At 37.6% G+C, this 19,948-nt stretch overlaps 1 protein-coding gene across 1 annotated transcript in view; it reads right to left on the minus strand.

The window, feature by feature from the left end:
* The window catches only part of tbck (TBC1 domain containing kinase), a 44,266-nt gene that overhangs the window by 18,258 nt on the left and 6,060 nt on the right, over positions 1 to 19,948 (minus strand). The window contains exons 13-22 of the mRNA XM_036137050.1: positions 19,444 to 19,493; positions 19,185 to 19,314; positions 17,366 to 17,464; positions 17,198 to 17,260; positions 16,961 to 17,087; positions 16,704 to 16,754; positions 15,447 to 15,530; positions 13,372 to 13,457; positions 11,200 to 11,236; positions 7,421 to 7,582 (exon numbers count right to left, since the gene is read on the minus strand). Of these exons, the coding sequence (XP_035992943.1) occupies positions 7,421 to 7,582; positions 11,200 to 11,236; positions 13,372 to 13,457; positions 15,447 to 15,530; positions 16,704 to 16,754; positions 16,961 to 17,087; positions 17,198 to 17,260; positions 17,366 to 17,464; positions 19,185 to 19,314; positions 19,444 to 19,493 (889 nt within the window). The remainder of the gene's footprint in view (positions 1 to 7,420; positions 7,583 to 11,199; positions 11,237 to 13,371; positions 13,458 to 15,446; positions 15,531 to 16,703; positions 16,755 to 16,960; positions 17,088 to 17,197; positions 17,261 to 17,365; positions 17,465 to 19,184; positions 19,315 to 19,443; positions 19,494 to 19,948) is intronic.

Here is a 19,948-nt window from a genome sequence, read left to right on the forward strand (position 1 = left end):
GTGTGTGAGTGTGTGCGCATATGGGTTCGTAAACATGAAGTAGAACTTCACAGCTATCATTTGACAAAAGCAAATTTCTGAATTGGAAATGTGTGCCAAAAGTCAAAGCAATGCAACATCTACTCTAAGTTATGCAGCTAAGCCCCAAATTGTTCATACCCCTGGCAGATTTAGAAAGATTTAGTATTATTAATATTTGAGAGTGGCTTAGCTAGAGAAAAATTACTTAAATCTGAAAGAGAAACTTTGAAGAGCGTTTAAGATTAGGGTGACAGCAAGGAGACCTAACTTGAAAGAGTTGGAGTTTTCAACCAAAGATAAATCATTAAAATACCAGTAAAAACATGCAAAAAAAAAAAAGTCAGCAATTCTGAAAAGGGGTTTTGCTGCAACAGTGAGGTGTCAGTTTTAAAACAAAAGTTAAGTCAGTTATAATTTCACTTATTTAATGAAAACAAGAAGGATTTTTTTTTTCTTTTTTTTCAAATTAGGTTTGGCTGTGTATTTGCTTGCTAGATCGTCCTCTTCCTTCGCACAATAGCTACCACAACACCAGAGGGCTGGGAATCTTTAGTCACTTCAAGATTCAAGTACAACTCACAAGACTATTATGTGATTTTTTTTTGTGTCTCTGCTCTGTCTTCTCTAACCCCCAGTCGGTCGAGGCAGATAACTGTTCACACTGAGCCTGGTTCTGCTGGAGGTTTTCATTCCAATTGAAAGGAGAGTTTTCCTCTCCACTTCATGCTTGCTCATTATGAGGGATTGCTGCAAAGCCATTGACAATGCAGACCACTGTGGTTTTTTTCAGGAGGAGTGAATTCTACTTGTTGAGACTTGATGCAATCTGCTGGGTTTCCTTAGATAGGAAACTTTTTGACCAATCTGTATGATTTGATTGAATTTGACTTTGGAAAGTGCCTTGAGATGACGTGTATCATGACTTGGCAATATAAATAAAATTGAATTGAATTGAATAATATCTCAATTAATAACGTCAAATGACACCCTCACCTCAATCACTGATAAACAAACATACTCCATTTAATATGTCAGAAAAAAAAAATCTACAGAATACAGAATTAAAATAACTCATCTGCCACCAGCTCCGAAGAGAAAGGTGGTGTCTGTGAATCTGTGGACGTTTCAATGTAAAAAAAAAAAAAAAAAGAACAGCTTGTCTTATTCAGTCCAGGATCCTTCACTTTACCTGTAACTACAATTAAAATCAATAATTCAGCTTGTTGGCAAGGCTAGAAATGTTTTGTTATAGTAACAAATATAAAATGCTGAAATGTTTATGTGAGCTTATTATTGTTAATGACTGTAAATGAAAAAGAAGCATAAATAAATGATTTGTGATTTACATGGCTGTTTTCTACAAAGCTATACAGTGTAAACAAGCACCACCCATAAACAGTTAGGAATACACACCGGGTAAGATAAACAAACACATTATTATTATTATTATTATTATTACTACTACTATTATTATTATTATTTTATGAGGGTGAGAAGGATCAGAAGGGTAAGGCAAGGTAAGTTTATTTAAAAAGCACTTTTCAGTAACAATTTGATTCAAAGTGCTGAGAAACACATCAGCAAGCCAGTTAACAGAAGCTACAGTTCACAGGGCTTCACTGTCTTAGAGGTTATAAATATTTTGCTTAAGTGGGTGGTACCAGATTTAGCAAGCCTGTCTATCACAGGCTATATAAAACCACTGACAGCATAAAGCAGACCAGAACTTCACTGGAGGCTTAAGATAAACAGTCTTTGCACGCCGCAATCTATTCCTGACATAATGAATGTACGAGGAGTTCAACATACCCCCACTGTAACTATATAGGTATATTGAACTGGAAAATTAGCCACTTTAGCAAAACACCGGAGGAGCTGACTATAGCCCGGGCCAACATATTTTAGCTTTATAAGGAAAACCAGGAGTCATTCTCTCTTCTGGCCCACAGATGATTTTGTTGAACTTTGAAAGTAAAACACAGTGAAGTATGGCAACATAAAAGGTGGGCACAAGGGGAAGCGTCTCTTATGCCTCTCATCGTTTCTGAATCACTTCTGGACATAAGTCTTACACTGTATTGCTTTCAAAGTTCCAGTGCTGCTCTGACTTTCAGTGAAGCAGCAAAACCTTTTCAGGAAATAATTGGAAAGAACCCCTTTCTTTCTACAAGCTGAACATATCATAACACAGTTTCTATGTCTCTCTGAGGAATGTGTATGTTCAGCTGCTCATGCAAACAGCACAAACCATTAACAAATTATGCCAAACATAGTTTAAAGGGATGTCTCTAATTATTTTAGCTATTGTGCATAGAAGTTTCAAAAGGTACCCCTATAAACACCAGGTACCAAACAGTATTTTTTGGCTAGAGAAAGCCTCTGAACATTTCTAATCTCTACTGAAAAGCTCCCTGCCCTTTCTGTTATGCTTGACCTCGTCCCTCTTGTTATTGCACATTCCCCCCTCTAAAGGTATTCACTCTCACTCAGGTCAGCAGGGCTCTTACTTGGGAGTTTAAATGTCCCATCTTTTGCTATTCTACCATTACGCTGTACAGCAATATCTGTACTTTTTGTCCAGCAGGAAACGTCAGACCTTTACCTTTAACATTTCTTTTTACTCACACTAAGTCAACGCAACATGCTGTAAATACCATTAGTAATATTTGGACTTTAGCTTTCTTTAAATATATTAAACGCATCCATCACTGAAGCCAGTGAAGCAGCCCCACAGCACAACAGAACCTCAGCCTCAACCATACATTCAAATATCCAGCCATTTTCCTTAGGAGCACAACTTAGCTTTAACCAAACTGCTTTCTCAAAGAGTTCTGCTTCTGTTTCTTCTAATTAATGAACACTATCCAAATAGAATCTTGTTCAATCTGCTTATTACTAAAGAAAAAGTTCTATTGTTTTGTATCTGTCACTTGTGGTGTCCTCTTTCAATCTATTTTTCTTTTAAACCTGAGCTTTAAGCGCACTGATATGAAACCTACTACAATGTGCACTGCTGAAATAGGAATCTTACTGATAATTGCTTGTGGTAACCCAATTATAAATTTTTAAACAACTATGAATAGTAAACCGCAACAAGCTCCAAAATCACCATTCATAGATTTGTTCTCATCATGTGAGTAAAAAAACAGTGGAAATGACACATTGCAACCTTAAAAACAGCACCATGTAAGTTTTAGCCACTATGGGGCGCTAGACCTATAATTTCCAGGTTTAGTGCCCCGAAGGTCACTGGGCACTGCTGCAAAATTAGACATTCTCCCTCCGTGTTTTGGAATCTGATAGCAGACCACATTGGACCAGCAGATTCAGAAGTTATGGAGTTCCTACGGCCATTTACTGAAACAAGGACAAATAACATGATGCAAAAACAAGACGGTAGCTAATTGATATATTACTTCTGTGTCCCTTTCATGCATCAGTGGCAATGCATCAACGTTATGCTAACCAGCTCATCTTGCATACAGTGTTGATGGAGTTATGTTCATTGTGTAGCTTGGTAGCTTAGCATTTAGCTCCTACAAACCTGAAAAATCTAGACTCGGACATATTCTGTATACAACAGGCAAAAAGATAACTTACCAGTAGGGCTAGACGATGTAGAAAAAAAGTTTATCGATAAAAAAAAAAATGCATATTGATCAATATCGATAATTATTGAAAATATTTAAAACCATATTTTATGTGCAGCTCTGCCTGGACATTTTATGATATTGCTAAATGATTTAATTTTAATAAAGAACACAAACACAGAATTCCAATTACATTTAATTTAACCAACTTTTTTAACCATAACAGATTTTTTTTTTAAAGAAAAATAACTTAAGAGACCTGAGTTATGTTATTAAATACTGACAAAGAATAAACTAAAGTGACCAGTAAAATGACCAAAATAAATAAACCAATACAATTTTATCACAAAGAAGAGAGCCATGTTTAGCTGCTATACCTGCTTTGTTTTGGAAAAAGCTCCGTAAGATTTCTCCGAAGATGACGCGGTGTCGCGCGGAGCTGCACAGCTCGCGCTGCTGCGGGTGTGAGCGGCTTACGTGATGAAACAAGTTGGTTGCGTTACCAGACTTTGTTTTTACCGGTTCCTTGCAAGTTTTACAAATCACTGTGGTTTATTTCTGTCAGACTGGCGAACTAGTAAAACCCCGTTTTGGGACTGTTTCCTCCGCCGCTCCTTGCTGTGACATATTCACATGCTCTGTGTTGTGGTTTGAGAGGGCGGCGCTTTGTGACGGCGCGCCTGGGTCCGCCATTACAATTGGTTGAGAGGAAGTAGTGACTGTAGCATCAACTAATATGATAGGCTGAAAGGAAGGAAGGAAAACTGTCTATCAAAGTTTTATCGACCCTATTTTTTCCTATCGCGCCACACGTCTATCGATCGATATATATTGTTATTGAATTATCGTCCAGCCCTACTTAGCAGTCTAATAATAAAGCAAAAAGTAAATGAGTCTTGCATCCTGATTGCTCTTTCCTCAAACACCAACGAGCAAATTATTTTGCAAGATCCACTTTTGTTTTTCTTCTGGAGCGATCCCTGTCTCACTTTCTCTTTTTGCTTCCCTCTGCCATGATAAACTGACTTGAAGATGAGAAAAGTAGAAGCATGTAAGGTTAACTCTCGTGTTTAAAGGAAGCTCAGACTGCCATAAAGTGACACTCTAGGTCACATGGCCCATTCAGTGACGGACCCGACCCTCTTAAGTTACATAGGCGAGTTTTGGAGAAGGGCAACCTGCACTGAGCATCCATAAGGGTCAGGTACTTGATTTTGACCTGGAAAATCATTTAATATACACTATATTGCCAGAAGTATTCGCTCACCTGCCTTGACTCACATATGAGCTTGAGTGACATACCATTCCTAATCCATGGAGGTTCAATATGACATCAGTCCACCCTTTGCAGCTAGAACAGCTTCAACTCTTCTGGGAAGGCTGTCCAAAAGTTTTAGGAATGTGTTTATAGGAATTATTGACCATTTTTCCAGAAGCACATTTGTGAGGTCACATACTGATGTTGGATCAGAAGGCCTGGCTCTCAGTCTCCACTACAATTCATCCCAAAAGTGTTCTATCAGGTTGAGGTCAGGAGTCTATGCAGGCCAGTCAAGTTCATCTACACCAGACTCTGCCATCCATGTCTTTATGGACCTTGCTTTGTGCACTGGTGCACAGTCATGTTGCAAGAGGCAGGGGCCAACTCCAAACTGTTCCCACAAAGTTGGGAGCATGGAGTTGTCCAAAACGTCTTGGTCTGCTGAAGCATTCAGAGCTCATTTTACTGGAGCTAAGGGGCCAAGCCCAGCTCCGGAAAAACAAACCCACACCAGAACCCCCCCCCCCTCCACTAAACTTTACATTTGGCACAATAAAGTCAGACAAGCACCGTTCTCCTGGCAACTGCCAAACCCAGACTCGTTTATCAGATTTCTATATGGAGAAGCACGATTCATCACTCCAGAGAACAAATCTCCACTGCTCTGGAGTCCAGTGACACTACACCACTGCATCTGACACTTTGCATTGCACTTGGTGATGTATGGCCTGGATGCAGCTGCTCCACCATGGAAACCCACTCCATGAACCTAGCTGTGCTCTGTTCTAGAGTTAATCTGAGGGCCACATGAAGTTTGGAGGTGTGTAGTGATTGACTCTGCAGAAAGTTGTGACTTCTTCGCACTAAGTGCTTCAGCATCCGCTGACCGTGGCTTACGACTTCATGGCTGAGTTGCTGTCATTTCCAAACACTTCCATTGTCTTATAATTAGGTCTGTCAGTTTTAACGCGTTAATAACGCGTTAATAACGCGTTAATAACGCGTCAACTATGTTAGACCATAACGACGACAATTTTTTTAACGTGCGTTAATCGCACGTCAAAACACACACACCGTTCCTTGTGTTTTTATCCCGCAGCTCTCTGTTTTTTTTTTTTACCCTCTGCGCTTTCCGTTGTCCCAAGAATGCTAGAGAATGTAGCAAAACAGACACGTGCTCACTGTTTCCAAATCCGTTTCTTTTATGTGACTTTGAGCTTCTTTTCTCCAAAGTCGCTTGTAAATTTCACAAGTCGTGGGTTGCGTTTTTTTGGGCTTGTTTCTGAAAGTGAAGTAGCTTATTTGGGCTTTAAAATGTGACTATAAAAACGAGTTATAAAGAGACCTGCTTGCACGACAGACAAGCAGCTGAAATATCCCCCCGCCTCATTATGCGCTGGAGCGCATCCTCCACTAAACCAACATAGGAGCCAACGGGAGAAAGGCAGGAGAAGCAATTCTGTCCCTATTTTCTGCACTTTACGGTGCAATAACTGGTGATAACTGCTGAAAGTAGATTACCGGGTGCAGGTCACCATTTTGAGCAGAGATTGATTCTGAAGATGAGTTTTTACATGCTGATAACAATGCAGAATCCCAACCCATAAACTGTACTTTAATGCTTATTAAATTTGTCTCTGTATTTGACAAACTAAGACTGATCACATAGCCAAATGAAGTACCCTGGAGTTAAAGTGTCAGCACATGAAGCTGTGTTAAACAGTTATCTTCCAAGGGTATTAGGCTCCTGCCCTAGTTGCAAGCAAACTGTAAGACTCTGGAATGACCTGGAAATTTAAAACCTTTTTCCAGGCTTTAAAAAAAAAAAAAAAAACTGTATACGAATGTGGATATAAACAGAATGCAAAAATACACAAAAAAATATTTTTGTTGGTTTGAAAGCTCAGGATTAGATGAGTGTGTGAGAGTGAAAAAATTAACAATAAAACTTATGACTTTATTAAAATGTAAAATGTATTAATTTATATGTAAATGCCTAATACCATTTCTATCTTTGCTTAGGAGGCAAAAAGGTATTTTGGCATGAAATATTTATTTATTTACACATTGTGTAAACATCAGGCCATTATGATTTGTGATTTAGCCATTATTGGCACCAGGATGTTTTCATTCCAATTCTGAAAAGTGCTTGAAAAGTCCTCTTGCCCAATGAGAGCTGGAGATAGGCAATACTGGTCCAAATGGCAAGGCTCCATGACTCAACTTTCCAAAGAGCTAAACCCTTCTCTAAAATTCAAGAATTAATTAAAGAAAAACATGAAAATGAATTTATGGCAAATAAAATGATGAGGTTTTAAATGTCTACAAAATGGATGGATTGATAATTTTTCAAAACTCTTATCAGAAAATGCTTACATCAAATTCCATACTTTTGCAAACTGTGCAGGAACCCTGCACTGTATATATCTCTAATTGGTTGTTGCCAACCAGCAATTTTTGTTGTACTGCAACATGTAATGGGCCTGAAAAAAAGAGGAAGAGTAAACAATGCTTATAAATGGGCCAAAGTAGTTGCTAATGTGCTTACCTGGCAAATCAGAGAAGAGTAGGATGCATTCATTGAAGCCATTAGCCAACAGACGGTCCCTGAGCTGCTGCAGTATGGCAACACCGATACAAAAGGGGAACGAGGAGCTTCCCAGCAGCAATGTGTCCCACAGGTGGAAGATTTTGTGCAGAGGAAACACGTCTGCATGCCAGGTAGAAAAACAAATGAGCCAGACGTAATGTGTTATAATATAACATTACAGGGTCTAGAAAGAAGTATTTGTTGAGATCTAGTTATTCCTGCACTACATAAACAAAATGAGATGGACAATTAATCTGGAAGTGGAGAGTACGGGATAAATTTTCCTCAGTGGATTAAAACTTAAAGCTTACAAGGCAAAACTGAGCAGTGCCTGGAAGCGTACTTGGTGTGGGAGGCAGCTGGGAAAAGGTCTTAGGTGGGTGATGTTGCAAAAAAAAAAAAAAAAAAATGACTGGAAGAACATCAGCAGGCGCAGGAGCTTTAGAACATGAACCCTCATTGTGAGCCAACTCTTTTCAGGCCAAATAAAACCACATCCTGATAACATATCCCTCTGCAATTACTATTTCAATCATATACCTTTCAGTGCTCTTAAATGCAACGTTTTTCTTTTCTTGACATGCATAAACATGAATCCGACTTGGAGCTTCTGTTTATACCATTCTGGCTTTTTTTCCCCCCATATACGGAGGCAGAATCCCACTGTGGCGTGGTGGGCTGAGTGCTGAAGGAACGCCTCAGAGGGTCTTCAGCACATTAGCAGTCAGCTGAACAGACTGGTGGGTGTGAGTGACAGGTAGTGTGTCTGTTTGTGAAAGGAAGCAGGGCCTCCAACCTTGTTTCATATTGGACTGAGGACATTAGCAGTCAGAGAGGACCACCTGAATGCTCGGCTTGCGTTCTGGCTCAGGGGGAGGATATGGGGCAGAAGGGTGACAAACTAAACCCTGCAGCCTCACGTGTGAGAACATGTGTCTGATTAATTTAAGATGGAGTTATCACACTGCCAGGAACAAGGAACGTATACCCAATTGCATTAACTATTCGAAGGCCGCTGCGGCTCAGTTCAGGAAAATTACTATTGTGAGATTCTATAAATGTGTCCAAACTAGGAGGGCTCTATAAACAGAGGAAATTATTTTTTTTAAAAAAAGATCATGTTCATGTGGCTGGTGAATAAACACTGAGGTTATTCAGGCAAGTTTTCCTGGTAAAATTAATTAGCTTTAACATGACTTAGTGCTTAATTTGACTGCTCAGCAGAACGAGGGAGTTGCCAAGTAAACTACCCAACATCTAACTCAAATATAAAACACAGGTAGTGTTAAGTGAAGCTCAATTTTTTGAGAATATAGAACATTTTTACATGAAAGACATGTAGGGAATACAGCTAAACCTGATGTCATTTCACTTTTTTTCCCCCTCCATTCATAATTATTCATAAGCGGGAGATACAGCAAAGGCAGGCAAATAAACTGCAGCTGCAACCATTCCACTTCTAAGTTGTCCTGTGGACAGTAATACAGGTACGTGGCCAAAATAATGATCAGTGAATTAATTACATTTTCAATTCATTAACATTGCTGATTTTTTTAGCTATTGTGCTTATTCAGAATAAGGATTTTATGATCAAACTGATATAGTATATAGGCCACCAGGGTTTACATTGGTATCATTAGCAGTAAAATGTTTATAAATTGGTGGTAAATCAGTTATTTTGGCCCTTTTTCCTGAACAGCTTCAACTTTCAGTTTCTGGCAGTAATTCAGAAATATTGCAAAGTGAAAAAACATACACATCAATTGTTTACAGGACAAATGCCGTCTGCAGTGAGTTTAGGGCAATCAAAGGGCCAAAATTAATACAAATATAGCCTGAATGGACCACATTTCAATCATTATTTCAGATTTGATTTGTCTTTTGGCAGTTAAAGCATTCAAATATGAGAGTAGCTGTTTTGGGAATTCAGTCATTATTAAATACAGTTTGTATGAGGAAAGACAAGAGGCAATGGCATCATCCAATGGCTAATTTGTGAATGACATCATGAACTGTTTATGTATTTTTGAACTTTAAGACAACATAACAAGAACAAGAACTAGTTCATGTAGCAGCTGTGAACCTGAAGAATATGTTTAGGAAAATAAATTGTCAAAATACTATAAAAAATAAACTTTTTTTTTTATTTTTACCATAAGATGAGACACATAGTTTAAACGTTACAAAAGTGAAGCCTGTCATCTTGTTCTACAAGCATGTTTCACAGCTTGTACTTAGTTGCACTTTGAACTAAGGTCAACTCCCAGATGACATGCTTGCAATAAAAGCAAGTTTTTAAAATAATTTCCTTCATTTATTTGCGTGAAATGAAAAGGACGAAAAAAGATTTGGTTAAATAAAACCTGAGATTTTATTTTTAAGACATGTCATCCAGCCTTACTTTCAACCTTCGGGAAATGATAGAATACGGTTCATGAACTTATCAGTATGTGTGTTGAAACAAACTATTCTTTGCCTTGGGTGAATGTTCCCCCTTGACAAAGTGACAACGCATGAAAAGAAAAAGGGGGTCGGCTCTAAAAAGTAAATTTCAAGCTCTTTTGAATATTGTCAGAGCTAAATATAAAGGCGAAGGAAAAACATGTACTCTGAGCCATTTAGGGTTCCTCTTCCGCTTAGTTAATATATATTAAAACAAATGCGACATTCAAGTCCTGGTACACGGCTACACATTTATGCTGATGACAGTGTTTTACGATTAACTGGTCAGGATATGGCATGTGTTTCTACACATTCAACATCTTTACTGTATTAGGACAATGTCTCTGTATACAGAGGTTGTTTAAGCATATTAAAGACAAGCAAAACTGTGTTCACTTGTTTTACTTCTGGGGCCAATTTTTAATAAATAATAATGACATATACATCTAAAGATCAATGAGTGAATTGTCACAGGAGTTAAACATCTTGATTCTCATTTAAAACGTAACAAACATGTAAAAATTATTTAGTAGAGTTGGTAGCATAAAAAGCACAAATGTAATAAAAGCATTTATACCTGCTGTATGCATCATTTCCATTTTATTTAATCTTCTTGTAGGAGAGATAATCAATCAGGTTACATTAAATTGTTTTCATATTTTTAATCTTTAAGGAGCTTTTGTTTTTTGTAATTGTTTGTAAACCTTATAAATATATAGATTACCCTTTAAAACATTTTGTTTAATTCCTAACTGATTTAAAAATAATGCATGTGTTAGAAAAAGGTTTAGTTCTCTTCATAAAAAAACATGTCAGTCCCTCTTTCAGGTTTACCTATGGGAGGTACAAAAACATGAGATAATGTCTGCTGCAGTTCTCTATTGTATCAAATGCTTAATAGATTTTTTTTTATTTCACCATCTTGCAGAGCTTGATGAGCTCCAATAATGAAATTGGCTTGCAACATTCTCACTTTGAATAAAGAAAATTCACATTAAATAATTTTCCAAAAAAGGAAAATAAATAAATTTTGTCCTGAAACATGTGATTATGTATTTTCAGTTGCATGTCTGATTAACCCAAAGTCTTTCAACATAATTAAGTCAATTGTCCCCAATGAATTGGGTCTTGCATCCAATAATATAAGATTGTTTAATTACTGTATCATGTTGTTTTATTAGTTCTACTTATACAAAAATCTTCACACTCTAGTCACTGATTTTTATCTGCCTTCTTAGCTAGGGCTACAAGTTAAGGAAGCTGGAATAAACAAGCACAAGGGAAATGCAACTTACGTGTAAACATTGTGAGGAACCAGGGAATAGCATAAAGCTGTAAGAGGGGGAAAAAAAGCAGAATGAGAGGACAAGCTAGATTAGTTAGATAAAGCCTTTACTGGCATTTATTAGTCTAGATTTCTCAAAAATCACATAATACAGGACTCAACATTCAGATAACAATAATAACACTTTTAACTGGGAAGAATCCTAACTTAGAACACAAATCTGCCAAAAGCAATACTAGATTAGTTTGGTTCTTAGACTAAACTGGAAAAACAAACATTGAATGTCACCGAGCCAGTTTAGTCATCCTTCCCCTCTTTACTCAGCTGAAAATGAAAGAACACACTCTCACACAGAGACAGTATCCCACTTTAAACCTATGGGGCACACTCTCAGCCTGTTAGGTCTGCAAGAGGAAAACTACAGCTCGTCTCTGAAAGGTAATTGACCTCTGATTGTGAGGGAGCTGGTAGCTACTCAGTAATTGGGATCCCTGGTGGCCCAAATAGTGATGAATCAGAGCAGCACTGCTCTCCCAGTATCATCCTGAGTCGCACAATTTTGAGTGCAGCCAGATTGGATTAGTGCAGGTGCAAATTGCAGACTCTGGAGAGGAGATGGGGCTAAATTGAAAACGGCCTGAATTAAACAATGTAATCTTATTGCAATGTATCCAGAGAAAAGACAGCACCGAAATCTTATCCTAAAGATCCATGATGGGTTTATGTGTCATTGAAGAAATAAACATTAGAGTAACATATTCACATTGCATTCTCTATGCACGGCAGCCATATTGGATGTTGAGTTTGTTCTGGGCAAGAAATCTTTGACTTCCAACTTGAAAATCCAAATTCAGGGTACAATTAATTTGACATCTTCATCTTTGACAACATCGGAATAAAACTTAAACACATGACAAAACTGCTGTTTTTTCAACCAGGCATCTAGTTAATGGGAAAATAATAGTTTTTACGACATCACAAACCGACAAAGTCCAAGTCTTGTAGCAGCACAGTTTAAAAATGTCGGTAACTTTTTTATTTTATTTTTTTTGGGAGGGGGGAGGGGGGGGGGTAAACTTTAAAGTCCCTAAACTACTTTTTTTTAAATCTACCTTTATCACTATTGAGCCGTTCTCATTGTTTATGATGGGCTGAGACTAAACAGCTTTTGTACAATTCAGACCACCATCTTTTTGCATTTTCAGCAACTATAGTGATATTTTGTGAGCAATGACCAAATAAAATGACCTGAGGGGGAATCAATAAAGGCCATGATAGCTATATATGGATAGGGAAGCAAACCAGAAAGGAAGTGGATAAAGGTGGAGACGCAAAGGAGAGAAAGGACCCCTTCCACAAGTGCTTGCACTTCTGGTTTTTCTTAAGTTTATGTAGAAATGATCAGTATTATATTGTTTTAACAGCAGTCCTGTTTAAATAATATCAGATGAAGTCATAGATTTTGTGTAAATACTGTGAAAATAGGGTAGTTTTACTCAAGGTTCTCATACAAACTGATGGCTACTCAGGACATTTATTCAATTATACCTGGAAACAATTATTAACGTCTTGCTTTAAATCCAACTAACAGGAGCAATTCTGTGCTACACCGTTTTGGAGGTATAGCATCAAAAACCCCAAAAGGAAGCCGCAGGCTCTGAGACTCCGCTGTCCAAACGGTGATGTCTCAGAGGCCGTGCCGCAAATGACACACATTCATCAGCACACAACTAAATTCATGGACAGGCGGCATAGACTTTAACCTTGTCACTGAGCAGAGCCGTAAGGAGGAAGGCAAAGGGCAGCAGGAATTGGCCCATGGTGAGAGAAATAAGCTTAGCCCGGCAGAAGGCAGTCATTAAGAGTGCCTGGAAGACATCAGCTGCTGTATAAATTACTAGCTGTGGACTATGGGGAGAACTTGACCGTGACCACAAATTCAGGAAGGTAAGATGTGGAACAGAAAGTGTCACTGGCAATGAAGAGATATACCCTGCCATCCGAGGATGGTCATTTCCTTTGCCCTCGGCAAGGAGCAAGAAAACAAGAATAATTCTCTCCTATCTCCGAATTCACATTGAAGCAAAACTTGCAGTGTAAGACGCGACGCAATCCGAGCATGTCCTGCACTGTAGCCTTTTGTCATCACTCCGTCAGGACACTTTCATCCTGTGTAACTTACATCTGGAATGAAGCCAATCTCATTTAGATGGTTGCTTAGCTCTGGGTCATGAAAGGCAATCATCTGAGAGAAAACAGTCAAGTACTCTGGAACGAAAGCAAAAGAACAAAAAGGTCAGGAGGAAAAAAAATCTATTGTGAAGCCTTTCTCTAAAGCACGAAATGAGTGTGGCTTTGACAGCTTAGAATCTATCCCCCTCTTTGTCAGTTCATTCACCAATACCTTTGTTAATAGTCAAGAGAAATCAATAGATGTTTTATGGTAGACTACTTCATTTTGAGATATTGTGGAAATAATGATAAAAACGTGCAAATCTCACAAATAACTGTATTCCTGTGTATTTATTTTCTCACAATCGTGTATTAGCATTTTACTACTATATGCGTTATGTACAGTACATTATTATATAGGGTTTCTGCAGGATTTAGTAAGATGGAATTAGAAATTAAATACTCTTTTAAAGACTATTGTGATTTAAATATTTGACCTACATTAATCCCAAAAAGAAAATTATGAAGGGTCAAAATGACCAGCTAGATATAGCCACACATGGCACCTAAAAAAAAAAAAAAATTTATAAAAAAAAATATATATGGCAACTAAAAGTTTTTTTGAAAAATAAATATAAACTAAATATTTTTAATACATTAAGTTATTGTATCTTGTTTTCTTGCAGGTTTATGTAATTACTGTGTTATTTTACTGTAAAACGTGATGTATTTGGTTAAAGGGCCTTCTCCTATTCTGCTCCAGCTTCCTGGAACGCACAGCAGCAATAGCTGAAATTGTCCAATTTGATTCCTCTGGGAAATTTTAAACATATTTCAAAGAAAATGGAAAGCCCTGGGATGTGAGGCTACTGTATTTATACCTAGGTTGGCATCTTCAAAGCCTATTACACAGTATACTTCTAAATGGTTACTGAACCCCTGAATTCAAACCAAGCATTGGTAAACACATCGTCCACATCCATGAAACTGGTAAGGGAACAATGTAGCACAAACCTTTTGATAGTCATTTTCTCATACAAACAGCAACACTTGTTTGTATAAGAACTACAGCTATTGGAGCATGATTGTTTTGTTGGTTTTGGGGAACACTGAATGTCCTTCGATAAATCTGATCCCACAAGGCTGTTTGTTGACCTGAATCATGAGATTTATAATCTTGTAACAGCGTAAGAGTACAGTTTTATTTTGTTTATTTTGCACAACATTCAAAATTACAACACATGGGACAAAAGAATGCTGATTGTGTATTTCTTAAGAATATTGAGTAAAAAAGAGCAAGCAATGAAAAATGTAAGCTGTAACTGAATGACATCTAAGACCCAGTATGCTAAATTTGGCAGCTTTTAAAGACTCTACAGAAACCCAGGTAATGTTATTCAACTGATTCCTGTTTGATCCCGAAAACGTGAGATCATTCTGATAAATCTGTAAAATATACACGTCACCAACAAGTTTAAAGCAAATACTGTAAAATAATAATAATATCATGATTACCATTACTTCTCTTTTTTTTGTAAGTAAATATTCCACTTGGACCATCTGATCTTTAAACTTCCCTTTAAAGTGATTTTGACCCCCGAAAGCAGCTTTCGTCACCTCTGCAGGGCTCCAGTTCATGGAAGCATACAATAACGGTCTCATTCCTGACAGGGCTCCAAGGTGTGCGCGGCAGCTGTTTATCAGCCACACAGGAATTGATTATCATATTTCTCTGCAGGCATTTGCAGTTTCATTTGTTTCCGTTTTTCTAAATGATGTGGCTCAGCTGCTGACTCCATTAAGACGGACTGAAATTAGTTTTCACAGTTTAGGAGCGACACTGAGCCCAGATTTAATCAACATTAGGCTGACTGGCTGTTGCATTGTGTCAGCCAAGGATAACTTGTTTTTGAATTTAGAGCCTCTGACCGTGTTTCATCATTACAGCTCAACTTGTGGTGGCAGATTACTACATGAGCTTAAAACCCCTGAGGAGGGACGGTTATGCTGAAGAAAGATGCCAGGTATAAACCACGACATATAGAAGGTATATCTATGTAAGGTTCCTCAGCCAGAATATCTTACCTTGGATGACATGAGAGTTGTCCTTCAGGAAAAAATTGTACAGGTACTTCGGGATGAAGGCAGACATGCAAGCATATGCTAAAGCTATAGAGAGAATGACATAAAAAGAAAGTAGTTAGAAACACAAGACAGTAAGATATAGTATCAGTAATGGTAGCTTGATTGTTATAGTTTTGAGCTTTCAGTCATTTGAGTTTTTCTTTTCTAGTGTTTTGTTTTGGATGACGAATACTACAACATACAACTTTGAAAGCTTGATTTAAACAGTTAAAATTCAAACTTTCAATCCTCTGACATTACCCGTTACCCTCAGAGTAAAGGAAATAAGTCAAGATGTCTGGTAAACACCAAGGTTTGCCCTATTATTAACTTGAAACTGAAGGCTCCACCAAATAAAGAAGATTCTGCTCTCTTCAGCACCAACTGAAGGTTGAAGCTGCCCAAATGGACAAGTCAAATATTCCTGCCAAAAAGGGTTCATCCCCAGACAAAACGGAGATTAAAATTTTGTGATCACAATTACAAGAAGAATGTTAGAAGGAATCGAGATGAGGCTTTTGACCCTAAAAACACTGTACCTGCTGGTTGGCATTGAGGCAGTAGCATCATGCTGAGAGGCCGTTTTGTTTCCAGTAATACTGTTCCATTATTCAATTATGTCATAATACAGCAGGATTACTTTCAAATTCACCTCAAACCAACAGCTAAATTGTTGAAAATTGGTTAAAATTGTGTTGTTCCTATAGGACAATGACCCAAACACACATGAAAGCTAATATTGAAAAGATTCCTAAAGAACCTCAGACTTCAACCCTGTTTAAATGTATGGACTTAACTTAAAACCTAGGTCCATGGCAGGAAAACAACTGACCAAAACGAGCTCTACATATTTTTCTAAAACGAGAGGTCAGATATTCAGACAGTTATAGCCAAACCTTGTTGGTATCTACAAAGTCTTCCAATTTCTCTGCAAGCTGGTAATAGGCAATTATCCAAATATTATTGATGGTGTATGAGTATATTTGAGCCTGTTTGTATAATTTTCAATGTAGTTTGAATTTATTTCCACAATAAATTCAAACTTGTGCCCCCAATTCTTGTCAAAATTATTGAAGCTATCGGTGTTATGTTGAGCCAACCTTGAAAAACGATGCCTGACATAAAAGATTAAAAGACTCAAATTAATAGAACATCGATGTTGGCGTTGAGTGTGCACAAGCTGGTAACCCGAAAAAGGGCAAAATGAGATCCCCTCACCTTCGTTATTGAAATTCAAATATAGGAATGGAGCACAAAGTGAATCCAAACCTGAAATGAAAATCAGATTAAACAAATTAAAGGTCAATCTAAAGCACCTGTGCTCAAAGACTTTAGTTTCTAATACATGGCATAGTCGCCATCTAGTGATCATTTATGTGTATTACAATTATGAAAAGAAAAACTGAAAAAGAAGCACAGAATGCCACAGAAGCAAAGATTAACACAGAAAAGGAGATGAATGGGGAGAGGCTGACCCTGCCAGTAGACCAGGTCAGGGTGAGAGACCACCCAGGCTTTTAACACACGCCTAAACTTGATGTGACCCTGAGGCGACGACAGCAGCTCATCGTATTGGTGGCAACGGGGGATGTCTACCTCGATCTGTGAGCAAAACATAAAAATTAACACAGCTGTAGCATGAAGTAAAATACAAGCAAAAAAAAAAAGGCTAACTGTGGTCCTCAGTAGTTAGCTTTCATACTGCTCCTTACCTGCCTGTCAGTTGGTATGGGAGTATCCTTGTCAATGCTGTCATACTTAGCTTGAATGTCACCCTGTGCAAAAAAAAAAAAAAAAAAAAAAAAGAATGTATATGGGTATGTAAGATATATTGATGCAGCTTTTCTCAATTTTTTTTATTTTAGCTTTAGATTTTGTACCTCAATGCCCAACAAAGCAGCCCAAGCTAGTCCTCTAACCAGAGGAGGAATATCCACTCTGGCCTCTTTCCACACAAGGTTCTTCTTGTATGGATAGCCCTGAGCACAGAACATATACAGCACTGTGAAAAATTTTTGCTTCTTTGCTTTGTTTGTCACACTTAATGTTTCAGATCATCAAACAAGTTGAAATACTGGATAAATATATCTTGAGTAACTTTAAAAGCAGTTCCCAAATTACAATTTCCTTTATTAGGGATCCAAGCAATCCAATCCATTCTGGCCCTCTGGAAAAATGACATTGCACCCTAAACTTAATAACTCTGAAATTGATACCTGGCTTTCAAATGTTTTACATAACAAAAAAATGTAATCTTGTGGTGGGCATTTGTATTCAGCCTCTCTGATCAATATTTTGTAGGACTGCTATTATTCCAACTTCATCTTAGGGTATGTCTCGGTCATCTTTGCACATCTAGACAAATTATGTTTAGGTTCATTTTACTTAATAAGGGACAGAGCATATTAATCAACATGAGTACATTAAGCTGTCATGAAGGAGCTGTAATGAAATAAGACAAATAGCAACCACATAGATAAACACATACAACAATATATAGAATTTACCAGAAATTACACATTTAGAATACTAGAGGTTAACAATTATAAGAACCTACTATAAACTATACATCATAAATAAATGTTTGCCTTTTCTTCCTGTAAAATAAATCAAGCTCAGTCAGACTGGATGAAAGACAGTTACGGACATCAATTTTCAAGTCTTGACACAGATTCTCAATTGAATTTAGGTCTCAAAACTTTGTCTGGGCTATACTGACACATGAATATGCTTTGATCTAGACCATTCCTGTGGAAGTCTCAGAATCAGAATCAAGTTTATTGCCAAGTAGGTTTGCACTTACAAGGAATTTGACTTGGTGTTCATGGTGCAGACAAAAAATATATATATATATATATATATATATATATATATATATATATATATATATATATATATATATATATATATATATATACATACAGAGCTATATACACTATAAACGCAGTCTGGCCCCTAACAGGTTTTCTTTCAGAGTTGCCCAGGGTATAGCTCCATCGATCTCTAGAGGAACTCTGAACCGTTTTTCTGTCTATAAGTTAAAGCATCTCCACGGCATGATGCTGCCACCCTGTTTCAAGGTGGGAAGAGTGTACTTAGTGTGGAGTGTTAGTATTTCCACCTAATGTATTTTACATTTAGGCCAAAAAGTTCATGTTTGGGCCCATCTGACCAGAGCACCTTCTCCGACATGTTTGCTCTGTCTCCTACATGCTTTAAGCAGGACTTCTTGTGGTTTTCTTTGAAAAAGGGATTTATTCTTCTTCCCTCTTTCTAAAAAGCTAGATTTGTGGAGGACATACCTAATAGTTGTCCTGTCAACTGGTTCTCCAACTTGAGCTGTCCGACTCTGTCGCTAACAAACTTTGCAAAGAACTCCTGAATTTGTACGGAGATTCAATCTGACACAGCTTGTTGCACTGGATTTTATTTAGGAGTATTAGAGTAAAGAGGGCTGATGCAAATGCATGGTGAAAGTGGTGGAAGTTTGCATGGTGGAAGTTTTAAACACATCTTTTAGAAACCATGTGTCCTTTTCCTTCCCCATCACAGGTATGCTCTACGTTTTGTTTGTCTTTCACATCCCAATAAAATATACTAAAGAGTCTCGGTTGGAAGCATTATGCTCATATATTCCATGCTAGGAATCGATTCTGAGTGTGTGAGGCTGATACACACAAACGTGTGTGCTGCCCTGACCTTGAGCAGCCTGTCAAATAGGATGATGCGGATGAGCTGGTACTCCGTGTCTCTCTCGCGGATGATGAGTGGCAGCGTGACAGTGGCCGACAGCTCATTGCTGCTGTTAGACTGCGGCAAACTCGACTGTCTGGAGGAGGAAGGTGGAAAAGGGACGTGACATTACTCGTGCCAAAAAGAATGACAAGGTGATGTGACAAAACATAGTGACGGGGAGGAAGGGATTGACGACAGGGATCTTAGGATGGAGGAGGCTTACTCGTCTTCCAGTAGAGGGTAATATGCTTCTCCAGCTACATCCTTCAGTCTCTGCCAAGAAATAACGTTCTTTTTTAGATCCTGTTTTGGAACTTTTTGGACAAGAGTTAATAAAGTCAAACAGTCCAATAACATGTGTGTGTGCCTTATTTTATTAAATAAAGAGTATACTGATATTTAATTTGGCACAGTTAAATAATCTGTACAAAAACATATATACACTAAAAATAAACAAAAATATGTATATTACCATAGTTTAATATAAAATAGTTCAAAATTTGGACATACATTTCAATGATGTTTTGGAATTAGCTTACAGAAATAGAATGATAAATAACATAAAACTTGAGAATATGTGCAAAAAGATATGTGAAGCCAACATATGTTACAAACAAAGCTACATATGTTGGGTTTATATATGTTTGTGCACTTTCAAATGAAATTTCTATCCTTTTTTTCTGTTTGTTTTCTTTGTATCTTTCACCTCCAACATTTTCCAGTACTTT

Source organism: Fundulus heteroclitus, chromosome 5 (genome assembly GCF_011125445.2).
Source record: "Fundulus heteroclitus isolate FHET01 chromosome 5, MU-UCD_Fhet_4.1, whole genome shotgun sequence".
NCBI lineage: Eukaryota > Metazoa > Chordata > Actinopteri > Cyprinodontiformes > Fundulidae > Fundulus > Fundulus heteroclitus.